The sequence below is a fragment of the Solea solea genome, chromosome 9 (genome assembly GCF_958295425.1).
Source record: "Solea solea chromosome 9, fSolSol10.1, whole genome shotgun sequence".
NCBI lineage: Eukaryota > Metazoa > Chordata > Actinopteri > Pleuronectiformes > Soleidae > Solea > Solea solea.
In genome coordinates this window covers 321,944-334,204 of record NC_081142.1, presented here as the reverse complement: position 1 = coordinate 334,204, position 12,261 = coordinate 321,944, and the positions used below count along the sequence as shown (strand labels likewise).

Here is a 12,261-nt window from a genome sequence, read left to right as displayed (position 1 = left end):
AAGTGCAGCCCGGTCGTGATTGGATCAGATCTGAACAGGGGCGGAGGAAAACACTTCAACCTGCATGTGCACACGACCCGAATGGTCACGTGATTAATGTTTGATAATATAATAAATCAACACCTGTCAACAGCCAAAACACTGATCACTGTGGCGACAGACAACAGGGTGAATATCTGTCAATACTGATGTACAGTTGATAAACTGGTGCATCCTTTAGAAGAAAAACCTGAAAACATCACAACAGGTGGATCATGTGCAGAACGAGGGACCGTTAGAGACGTTAAAGAGCTCCTTCATTCGCCTGTTGAGCTTCTTCAGCACACAGAGGCCGAGTGTGACAGCTTTGTTCAGGTGAGAGTCGAGTGCTCAGCTGCAGCGGCTCTAAAAATCTGAGAGCACTTCAGCCTGCACTGAGCCACTCCTCCTCCCCCCCCCCACACACCCTAATCTGTGAAGTTCATCCCGTTATCTAAAAATAAAGCTTCTTAAAGCTGCAGTGCTCACGTTTAGTTGTTAATATTATTTTATTTCATGGACAGAAACATGTATTATTTCTACGCTGCATCCTTCACACGGGAGCATTTGTGTGTATACAGCAGCAGCACATGCAGCAGGTGGGGGAAAGAAGTATTGGTACGTTCCATTTGTAATCACAACCCCGACATGGGATTCCAAGATGGCTGCCACATACAAGCACTGCTACTTTACAGCAGAAGGCTGAAAACATCGACCACAGGACGAGAGCTGATAATAATAATAACTCACCATTATTTTCATCGTTGATTCTCTCCATTAATCAATTAATCGTTTGGTAAAAAATGAAATATCAGAAAACCTTAAAAAATTTTGTTCTGTGTTTGTCAAACGTGGAAATGATGAAGTTCTCAAACGTCTTGTTTTGTCCACAAAACAAAATGATTCACTTTTAATGATGTCTTTGTTTTCCAGAGCAAAGAAACCAAGAAAATATTCACATTTAAGAAACTTAAACAATCGGAAATCTTGTTTTTGTCATGAAAAAAAGCTTTGAACCGATTAATCGATTTCAAAATAGTTGTCGATTCATTTAGTTGTTTAGTTGTAGATTAATTGATTCATCTCTACACAGGACTATTTTAATTAGTAGGAGAAGAAGTCAAAGTGTCTGGAAGTGAAGCTCAATGAATGGTGATGCAGCTGCTTCTTATGCATCAACTGCACTGAAACTAAAAGTTCACAGAACGTCCGTGACAAAGTCTCTAGTGTGGATATAAAAATCACTCACAGGTTATCACACCGACATCTGCGTCATCAGGGAGAGAAAGTTCACTTCTGTGCACAGAACCAACTTTGAAAGGCTAGTCTTGAAAAACGCGACCACTGTTGACCCACCACGGCCTCTCTGTTGCTCCTGTCATTTCTTTCTGTCATTACAGCGCCACATACAGGCCTACAGCAGGGGTGTGTGTGTGTGAAACAGTGCCTTGTTTAGAGAAAACTTTGAGAAAAGTTGTGTGTCTGTGTGGATAAAGCCTTGATCAGCATTGGTTTGGGATTAAAACAACTATAAACAGCAGTTAGTCCCATATGTGGCTGTGTGATTTCTGCAGGAGGACACTGGTTGAAATTCCTCGAGCAAACTTTGAGCAGAGCTTCACTCATGAGTGTGTGTGTGTGTGACCCCCCCCCCCCCCCCCCCCCACACACACACACACCAGCTCAAACTGCTCCCTCTGAACTGCTCCTTTAACACCAGACGCTGGCCCTCGGCCCCCCCAACCCTGCTATTTATGTGCTTGTTTGCTAACACTAAAGTGAAGCTGGCCCAGATTCCCTCACACACACACACGCGCGCGCGCACACGCACACGCACACGCACACGCACACGCACACACACTCACAAATGCACTTTTTTGTTTTTGTTTCTTTTTGTAAGTTTCAAGCTCAGAGTTACGGCCGGTGAAGGGGGCGGGCTGTTTCTGGATAAAAGGAGCCTGTGTTTCCCTGCTGTCCTCGGCCCCGCCTCCCCGTCCAGAGACCACAAGGCCGAGCTTTCTCCTGTGCTGGCAGTGGGCGGAGCCTGTGGATCAGAGCCATGCAGGCAAATGTCTGCTGCTGATGACCATGCCGAGTACCTGCAGCAGATCCAGCACATCAAAGCACCTACGCTCCGGCTCAAAGGCAAAATGTCTTTGACAACAAGTGTCAAAAAAACACTTTTAAAACGCCCGAGAGTTGATGTTTCATTAGCAAACGTGGAGGAAGGAGTGAGTGAGTGTGAGGAAATAGCAGGTGATGAGAACTGTGCACAGATGTAGGAGAGTATTTGGGCAGCTGTGCAACCGAAAACGCCACAATGGGAGGAGGCAGTCGCTTGATGGCCACAACCATTTCAAGCATTCAACGCTGCAATTTTGAGTCTATTTTTGTGTACAGAGCACATGAGGGAAAACTGAACTTTTAAATGTGGGGGAACGTTCATTCATTCAGAGGTCAGACAGAAAAAAAGTAGAAGAAAGTGTGGCAGAACAAATGAAGGTGATATGTCTGACAGATATTGTGATTTGATTTGCAGATTTAATATTTATCATTGCACAGATTTGATCTATGGTCCGTTATTCAGACCACAGTAAGGGAAGCTGATCTGATTAAAGGTCAATCTGTCGACGTCAATCACTACATTTAACATTTTTAACAGTTTCTTTTAATGCAAGGGGACAGAATATAACCATGTAGTTTCTGGTCGGAAACCATGAAGAGGACAGGAAGAAGAGCAGAGGCAGAAAGCAGGGAATAGAGCAGGTTGCTATGGTTGCAGGTCCAACCCTGCGGAACCTTATTAACTAGTTCCTTCGGCAGAAGCACTTTGATCATTTGTATCATCATTGAAAATCACTTTTAAATCAATATGCTATGTCCAATTATTTCCTACTCAAGTCAAATAATGTTGACACATTAGAGAGCATAAATATTGATGACTCTGCACTCTGATGAGAAGAAAAAAATATCAATTGCTAGACAATAATTTAACAACAATAACTTTCACCAAATCATTTTCTGATTAAGTCAAAAATATTGGTGCATTGAGCATCACAATTTAAAATATATTACAACTCAGATGCATGAAGATTATTAATCCATTACTAAATGAATCGTCAGCCATTTCGATAATTAACTCATTGGTTTGAGTGTTTTTTTAAACAAGAGTTCTGATTGTTCAGCTTCTTAAAATTTGAATATTTTCTGGTTTCAATGTAACAAAATAAATCATTCAAACACAATCATACAGACACAAATTACAGACATAAACACAATTTTCCTGCCAGGCTTCGACTTTCTCAGAGTGAACGAGCAGAAAAACAACGGGAGCCTCTCAGACTCGTCCCTGTCAAACTGAAGTCTGCTTGACAACAGCATCGCCATCATTCCTCTTTTAATGCAGCCAAGTATTTCTGTTGGACACACCGTCCTCTCATCCACACCGTGTCCACAGCTGACTGAACTCTTCACATCTTCATCATCATCATCATCATAAACCTGAGCGTGAACGTTCCATATCCTCTCCACCCATCGGTGCACAGACCTGCTTCCACACAAATCAAAGCCTGTGTCTGTCCCAGTCTATTAGATTAAGACTTTGAGGCAACATATGGTGCATAAGATTATGAAACGTCTGTCTCAGCAGTGGCTGCCTGGACCGTTACTGTTGTGTCTACACCAGGATTTAGGGACACAGCAGTAAAAAACAAACCCATGCTGACAATGAGTGGCCACCGGCTCTGCTGATACGACACTGCAGATTCAAAAAGTGCTCAGTGACTCAGTCACAGCGCAGGGTTGTTTGTTCATTGTGGAGCCTGCACTTTGATTTACATTCCCGCCACAGAAGGGAAGGAAACTCTCTCCGATAGTTGCTTCCTTATTGCTTCCCATTTGCCTTCTCAATGGCTCCGGCAGCAACTCTTCAAGCAAACGTGGATCTAAAGACACGGATCATGGAGAAGTTTGATCCAACCAGCTGCCAACTCTTCAAAAAGAGATTTACTTCTTTACAGAGTAAATGCGATGAAGAGAAGGGAAATAAAACATGATTTCCACATGTACTATTTTATGCTTTTTTCACACCAATATACACTGAGCCTGTTAAAAAAAGCCTGTTTGCGGCATTTATCTTGATGAACGTGCAGGAAACAGGAGAAGAAAAACACCACAAAGTGCCAATGTTACTATTCTGTGTCTCAAACTTCCACCTCTCACTCAAACTCAACTGCAAGTCAAAGAGTTTATTGGCACATTCCAGCTGCAAACTCGAAATTTCCAAAGTTGTACCATTAATAGCACGTGTGTCACATTTGTTTCACAGTAAATCAGTCGTACACATATACAGCTTTTCCATCATATAGTTGTCAGAAAACGTTTGATCTGCTTTTCCATTAGATATAGAACCTGATACTTGGTGCTTTTTTTGTACCGTTCCAAGCGACAGACTGCTGGCAACTAATTGAGAGTGTCATCACCTTTGTTTGTACTGTCTCATGCAGCTGTGCTATGTCAACCTCGCCCACAGTGAGGTGGTACTATGAATCAATGGAAAATGACGCCTGACTCCAAATCGAGTCGAGTCAAGAAGAGCCGAGCCAAATCGAGTCGAGTCGAGTCGAGTCGAGTAAGAACTGTGTAAGTGCAGACAGTGACTATCCAGAGAGACAATTGCCTTTCCAACTTCTCAACTGTAATGCAGTGAACTCAGGAGTGATGTCACACCCAGTTCTCCCATGTAAATGGAGTGCAGCATAAGCCTCTAATACAATGGGATAAAAAATACTGAGCACTGTTTCAAGTTGTAAAATGTAAGGGTTTGCTAAAGACGATGGCTAACGGCAACATCGGCTTACAGCGTGAGGACCAATGTCTTTGTGTTGCCCTGGAAATTACACTGAGACTTGCGTTAAGAAGAAATGAGCATGTTCACCCAGGTGTGGTGTTCCCGTCAATGCCAGTGAAAGCTGATCGACACCTGCACGCATTGGTGAGTTTTGAATTTGTCCTGGGAGTAAATGCCAATTTAATACATTCCCACAAACCTGTTGAAACCTGGGATTAAATGGGATTTTTGACCATTGGGACTGAGGTATAAGTATTATAAAAACTGTAATACAACTGCAAGCCCTCTTATCAGAGCTCTGACCCCAAAACACAGGAAGCCATTGTCTGAAGTGGAACTGTGAATTTTGGCTGCTCTTTCTCTGCCATTTTTCACTGACTCCCACGCTAACTTCTGGTTTTCTTGTGTGCTTTAGCGTTGCACACCTCCTAAGCTTGTTCCCTGGATCATGTGCAGGGTGCACGTAAGTAGGCAGGTTGGTTAGTGACAGACAGGTACACCAGCCAATAATCCCATTTACAGTATCTTGTGCAGCTACAGAAACCAGGGTCAACATTCCATAATGAACTGTGGCATCTAAAAAAGTGCCAATTAAAAACAAAAGCAATCATCAGGTATAACGTAAGCTAAATGTAAATCTTTCAGTTCTCGTCCATCTATAAAACTGTACATATTGAATTGTGTTAGGGTTCACAAATGAAATGAAATACAATTAGATACAATGAATTAAAATAACAAACTGTAACCTAACCTTTTTTGGGGGGCTCCAACAAAAATAAAATGTACACACCCAAGCTTTAAAATTCCACATGAAGGCCCAATTGAAGTCTGCATCCTCAGCTGAAGACAAAGCACAGGGATACAGACTTTCACAACAACTCTGGTGAATTTGAGTGTAAATGATGTGAACACATTCAGGCCTGGATGGTCTGGTGTTGGTCACCCTTAGAAACAGGACAGAAACAAAAAAGCTCCCACTGTACTTTAAATCTCGAGCACAAATCACAGCCAAGAGGAAACAAACACTGTCCTGGTGAGTTATACCGAGTTGACTGAGTAAGAGGACTTAAGGAGGAAGGGATTTTAGCACCAAAGCCTTGTGGCAGCTGCCACCAACCACACGCAAACAGGACTGCTACTGTGAACAGAACCTCAGCCTTATCAGCAACATAGGAAAGATGTAAGAAACACAAGAGGTTGTGGAACTTACATCTACGTCAAAGAACTCCTGGGAGTCGTCCAAGCCCTGCACTCGAATCTGTAGCCCTCGTCCGTGGCTCCTGTTTCCGCTGACCATGTTGCCACTGAGGCTCTGGCCCGGCTCCAGTGTGCTGATACCAGCATTGAACTGGGCTCCCAGCCTGGTGCCGGGAGTCTGCAGGACCCGGTATGAACCTTCTATCTCCCCCATTCCAGCTTCAGAGTCAGCTGCCTTCCTCCACCTCCTCCTCTTCCTCCTCCTCCAGCACAAACGCCAACACCTCGCTCCTGTAAACAGAGACGACAAAAACAGTCAGCAGAGCTGCAGGAAAACATCACACGTTCAAGTGATTTCAATTATTATTTAAATACACACACACTGCATTTTTACGGTTAACGCCTCTTTTAACATGTCACTTTAGGTTTTTAAAAGCCACCTTTCTACCTATTTTAATTGTTATTTTTCTACTAATTTCTAGGGATGGCTCCATACAATGTTGCCTTAGTGGATATGATATAAATTCATGTATCTACTAGAGCTGCACAATTGAATCGCAAGATAATCGGAAACACATTACAACCATCAAGTATATCCAGATCGAAAGACACTGAAATTATTAGTTTGTATTAAAATGTTTACTTTTTTGAGAGAGAGAAAAATGTGATATTTAAGGGTCGGATCTCATATACCATACATTTATATTTCCCCCCGCTATTCAATTCTGTGATTTTGACCAATATTGGACCAAACCGATATGGATATGGAACTGGGCTTACATCATTTTCACTTTAATTTATTTTCAAATTTGAGGATTCACTTTCATTGTGAACTTTGTTAAGATTTTTCACGATTGTATCTCATATATTTGCATATCATATGATTGTTGATTAAGACACATCTTATGTTTTAATTAATCTTACATTTTATACTGTGTCATTTTTACCTAAGAAGCTTGAAAACGTTCATGTATATAAAATGATTATGGGACACATTTACAACATTAATGGGCACAATGTAACAGTGAAAAACGTCGTTTAAGTTCTTGCCAATAAAACAACGTGAATTGTACTGAATGGAGTGATGTCATTGAAACTTTAGTTCGAAGTCAGGTTTGTGGAGTAACTTCACCTGATGATTATCACTCAGAACTTTACCCACAGCCATTCTACGTCATTCAGAATCACAACACCGACAACATCTCAGATGAATAATCGATATTGACCGAAGCTGCACTAAAGTCTACAACAGTTTGAAGACTTTAGTGCGACGTCAGTAAAATGACCTGCGTAACAATATAACGTTTACACGTTGCATGTGCGGCCTAAACGGAGTCAGAGGACACGACTTCAACCACAGACTGAAACAAAGTGAACGACATTAAATGAACTAAACTTCCAAACATGTTTGAGCCGAGGTTTATTTTCCCTTGTTTGACGACGAGAAGCGTCCATGAAACTGTTAAAAGCCCTGAAATCAAGCGCGTTTTCTCTGAGACTAAACTCTTAAACTCTTAAACTCTTAAACTCTTCCCGCGAACGAAAAACTAAAGCTGGCACAAAGTTCACGTGAACGCAGTCGCTGAAACTCACCGTTTTCTGCGTCAGTGTAGAAATGAAAAGTTTGCAGCGGGAGTCACAGAGAGCAGGACACAGTTCCACTCCATAATCGTCGTCGTCGTCGTCGTCTGTCTTCGTCCACAGGAGCGAGCAGCACACACGCGTCTGTGATTGGCCGCTGCGCGTCCGCTTCAGCCTCCTATTGGTCTAGAAGAGTGCGACGATTGAAGGCTGAGGAGGAACGTTCACCTCCTTCACTTTAAACAGGGCGGTGTTACAACCAGGGAAGGTACAGGGTAGGGAATTGCCTGGGGCCACAATCTGAGAGGAGCCCCCCCAAAAAGAAAACAGCTGATTAAATCACTTTACAGCAAAAAAAAAAATTGGGGAGATTTTTAACATCACATTTGAACATGTGGTAACAAACTGAGGACTCCTCCCTTTTCCCAGGTGCCTCAGAGAACTTTAGTGGTCTTCATATTCTAAAATGGATGCCATTCCCCACCATTTTTTTAGTAAAGTTCAACTTCAAAACGCCAAAACACACATTCTTTTCCATTATACAGTTCTAGCACTAGTCGGCTTTAGTTGTTTTTTGCTTTTCCATCAGTGATAATGCCTGGTCCTTGCTGCTTTTTTGGTACCTGCTCTGGCAAGGTCAGACACACGAATCAAACCCAACAATGCAGATCAGTTAAAAACGCTTAACAATCCTGAAAACATGTTTATCTCAAACATTTAACAAGGAATTTGCTAAAATCTCAATACTTTAAATGTAATCCTCTAAAATACACCACAAGAGTCTGTATTTTTTTTTAAGTCCTATCTAAAGTTTTTAACAGGCGGAGTTTTGGTCTCGCTGTAACCCAAACTCATTTTAGTAACGTACCACAACAAGGTTTGGATAATGGAGAATTTTCTGACAGGGGCAAAAAGAAAACTGTGCAATGTTTGGGAAACAAACAACAAGCCAACGTCAGCCGAAGTGAACAATGATTTGAGAAAATATTATATTATTTGAACATTGATTTCTCAGGAAGCAATATTGAGGTTATTTGTATTGCTAAAGCAAAAATGTTATTTGCACAGCAAATGATTGAAAGAGAAGTGAAACATCTGTTCTAATATTGATGTTTCTTTCAATAAATGTTATACAATTTTGTGAGAGTCAGGGAGGATTTTGTCCTCCAAAGGGGGGCCCAACAGAAAAAGTTTGAGAACCATTGCAACTTGTACAAAACATGTACATTTCCTTTAGGGTTTTTTTTGCATATATGTAGTAAATAATATAATAGATATATACAGTATATTATGTCAACCATCTGCTATATAACTATGACGATATCTTAAGTATATTCTTGCAAATCTCGGACAGCCATTTCCAACTGGAACCTGAAGTTTGTAAATCTGCTGACCAAAAAGTCCAGTAATCATCACTGATTTTCTCTATGGACTTTGGTGCAGGGGGTGAGCAGTTTCTAATAAACCCATAACTTCGGGTTCCAGGTGGAAAAAACACTGTGTCTTACACTAAGATAAAGCCACAAACTATTCGTAAGATATGGAAAATAAGTCCCTATACTGGCAGCCATGTTCTCAGTGTGAATGAGCGTCAATGTCTCGCAGCGGTTCTTGGTGCAAGTATGAACTTTGGAATAACACCTTGATCAGAAATCCTGTAAAGATTTGAATCCCCACTGGTATGACCAAGACCTGATGGAAACTTCTTAACAAAGTTTGATTGATATTTTGATCAGGTTAAGAGATACATTGTTTTTTTTCATATGACTCATAAAGAAAAAAGAAACTTACAATGTGGGTTTAGGGTGACTTGTAGACAATGTCTCACATTTTCACTGTAACTTCTGAATAATATAAATATCTATTTATACATTAGGTATTAGTGTGTGTTTAACAGGAGAGACTATCTGAGTCTATAACCCTGTCAACATAATTCTATTTGGGTTTATTGTTCAGCTGCAGCAATGACGAGTCAAACTGAGCTGATGTGAGGAGAAAAGGAATGAAATGACTTCTACTACTATGATGGGGCGCCCCCTATTGTTGATTTCAGAATAAAAGCATGCATTACACTGTAATCCAGAGAGGCATACACACAATCTGATTCTGTGTATCTTCATACATGGCTGTTTATCTTTGTAGTATGTCAAATGTAAAATAATGTCTTTGTTGTTATTGTGAGAAATGTGGGAAATAACTGGTTTTCTTCTTGCGTCCTGTAATGTTCTAAAGACAACAACTAACAGTCAAGCTGTGAATGGAGACTCGGGAAAGTGTATGATAAGGAAAGTCACCAGGAAAGGTCAACTTAGGGTTTCAACAAATGGCATCTGTTATTCGTCGTAAACATTAGGTGACATCTCAGGGGGTCATAAACGTTGTTTCTTGTGTCTGTTGTTGTTTTACTTTGATGTTTCTGTATAAGTGGTGAAGCTTTTTGGAGGAAGGGGAGAGACCATTTTAGACCGTCCTTGGTGACAGTGTCTCTCCTCCATGCAGAAATCCATGCATGCAGTAAAGATATGATTTACTCAACACTGATGACTCAAGAATTTCTTTCACATTTTGGCGACGAGGATGGGATGGACGCTCCAATGCTCAGGGCCTGGGTTCTGACTGAAGGTTATTACTGGTAAGGAAAAATTCCGCTCCACAAAGGAGGACAGGAATTTGCTTGATGTCAGAAACGGGTGCTGACCAGCGGACGCTCCATCTATTTAAAAAGTGAGTACGGTGTTTTTTAAATCATTTTCAGGTAGACAGTTATAATTCCTTTGTGGTAGACTGTCGAGATATTCTATAATTCCTGTGTGGTTGAATATCGAGGTCCGGTGTAATTCCTTTGTGGTAACCGAGACCGTCTTCATATAATTCCTGTGTGGTTTTGAAGACTAGAAACCTAGGTAGACAGTTGTAATTCCTTTGTGGTAGGCTGTCGAGATATTCTATAATTCCTGTGTGGTTGAATATCGAGGTCCGGTGTAATTCCTTTGTGTTAACCGAGACCGTCTCCATATAATTCCTGTGTGGTTTGGAGACCGTCTTCATATAATTCCTGTGTGGTTTTGAAGACTAGACACCTAGGTAGATAGTTGTAATTCCTGTGTGGTAGGCTATCAAGATATTCTATAATTCCTGTGTGGTTGAATATCGAGGTCTGGTGTAATTCCTTTGTGGTAACCGAGACCGTCTCCATATAATTCCTGTGTGTTTTGGAGACTAGCTTCATTTAATTCCTGTGTGGTATTGAAGCTCTGAATTAAAATAAAAATAAATAAATAAAAAAATTCAGCCAATAAGTAACAACAGTAAGTTGAATATACGGTGCCAGATTTCGAAAGAAACTGTAAGACATGGTATTCTTCTACTAAGTGAAAATTGAGCATAGAAATTATAAAAAAGTTAAAGAGAAGAGCAAACGTTAAAAAAAAAAAATAAGGGTAAAGTGTTAAATTTAAGATTTCTTTTAAAGTCGACATATATTTTTACAATTGGGACTTAGTAAAATTTAAATTTGAACTGTGTTGTCTTGTATTGTTTTGTGTTGTTCTGTGAGAAGAAGAGGAAACGTTTTTTTAAGAAAAAAGGTGTTAAGATTAGGATTTATTTTAAAGTCGACATATAAATTTAAAATTGGGACTGAGTAAAATTTAGAAATTTGGTTTATGTGTTGTCCTGTATTGTTTTGTGTTGTTTTATGTATGTGTGGACATAAGATCAGTTTTTAGAGCTTGTGTTGAAGAGGAAAAGCTATTTTTGATATGGGGTCATTGCAGGCTGTGAAGTTTGTTTGAGTTTTTTATTTCTTAGTTGAAGTTATTATAGCATGAGCGTTAGGCTATTAACATATTAAGTAAATAAAAAAGAGAAATGGGGTAAAAGTGTTGTTGGAGATGTTCCACTCTGGCACCATTTGACCGAGGAAGTATTTCCTATAATAGGCACATTAAGTACTGATTGTTTGAAAAGGTGTGGGGTATTGTTAGAAGAGAGAAAGGAAAAGAAAGTAAAGAAGAAGGTGGCAAAAAGAAGGAAAGACAGAGACGTAGGGCCAGAGAAGTGAATCTGCCTCCTCCATATGTTCCCCCCCCCCCCCCCCGTGTCTGCACCCCCACCTCCCTCAAAGTCAAACAGCAGGACAATCACCTACAGCTGAATCCCAAAAGGACTCTGAAGGGGAGAAGGAGAAGAAGCCAAAGCTGTACCCTGATCTGTAAACCCTTCCAACATCTATAAGTAAAAACAAAGGGACTGATATTACGACTCAACCAGCTAACATTGCCTTTCCCAGACATGTCTCCTCTCCATTAGCAGCTTCTTTTGACTACTGGCTCTGGAGTCAAGGGGACAAAGGAAACGTGCACCAGATGCCTATGTTGACATTCCCAAATCAACAGCCACGGCCAACGGATGAAGAGGAGGTAGAAGCTGTGTGTCGGAGGTGTTTTAAACTCAGATGGGCCAACATGCGACCGGCCAACTGGTCGACATCCCCAGCCATTGAATCAGTGCGGTTCAACGACATGATGGTCAACCTGGCTGAAACTGTGCGTGCTGCTTTCCCCTTAAGAGTGTGTTGGTCAGAGATCCACAACACAAAACAAAAGGAGGGTGAG

General features: G+C 40.9%; 1 protein-coding gene across 3 annotated transcripts in view; it reads right to left on the bottom strand.

Annotated features, from left to right (window-relative positions):
* The window catches only part of farp2 (FERM, RhoGEF and pleckstrin domain protein 2), a 45,350-nt gene extending 37,538 nt beyond the window's left edge, over nucleotides 1-7,812 (bottom strand). For all 3 annotated transcript variants that reach the window (XM_058637858.1, XM_058637859.1, XM_058637860.1), the window contains exons 1-2: nucleotides 7,658-7,812; nucleotides 6,078-6,355 (exon numbers count right to left, since the gene is read on the bottom strand). In XM_058637858.1, coding sequence (XP_058493841.1) covers nucleotides 6,078-6,278 — 201 coding nt within the window. In that variant the 5' untranslated portion in view covers nucleotides 6,279-6,355; nucleotides 7,658-7,812. The remainder of the gene's footprint in view (nucleotides 1-6,077; nucleotides 6,356-7,657) is intronic.
* Between the last annotated feature and the right edge of the window lie 4,449 nt (nucleotides 7,813-12,261).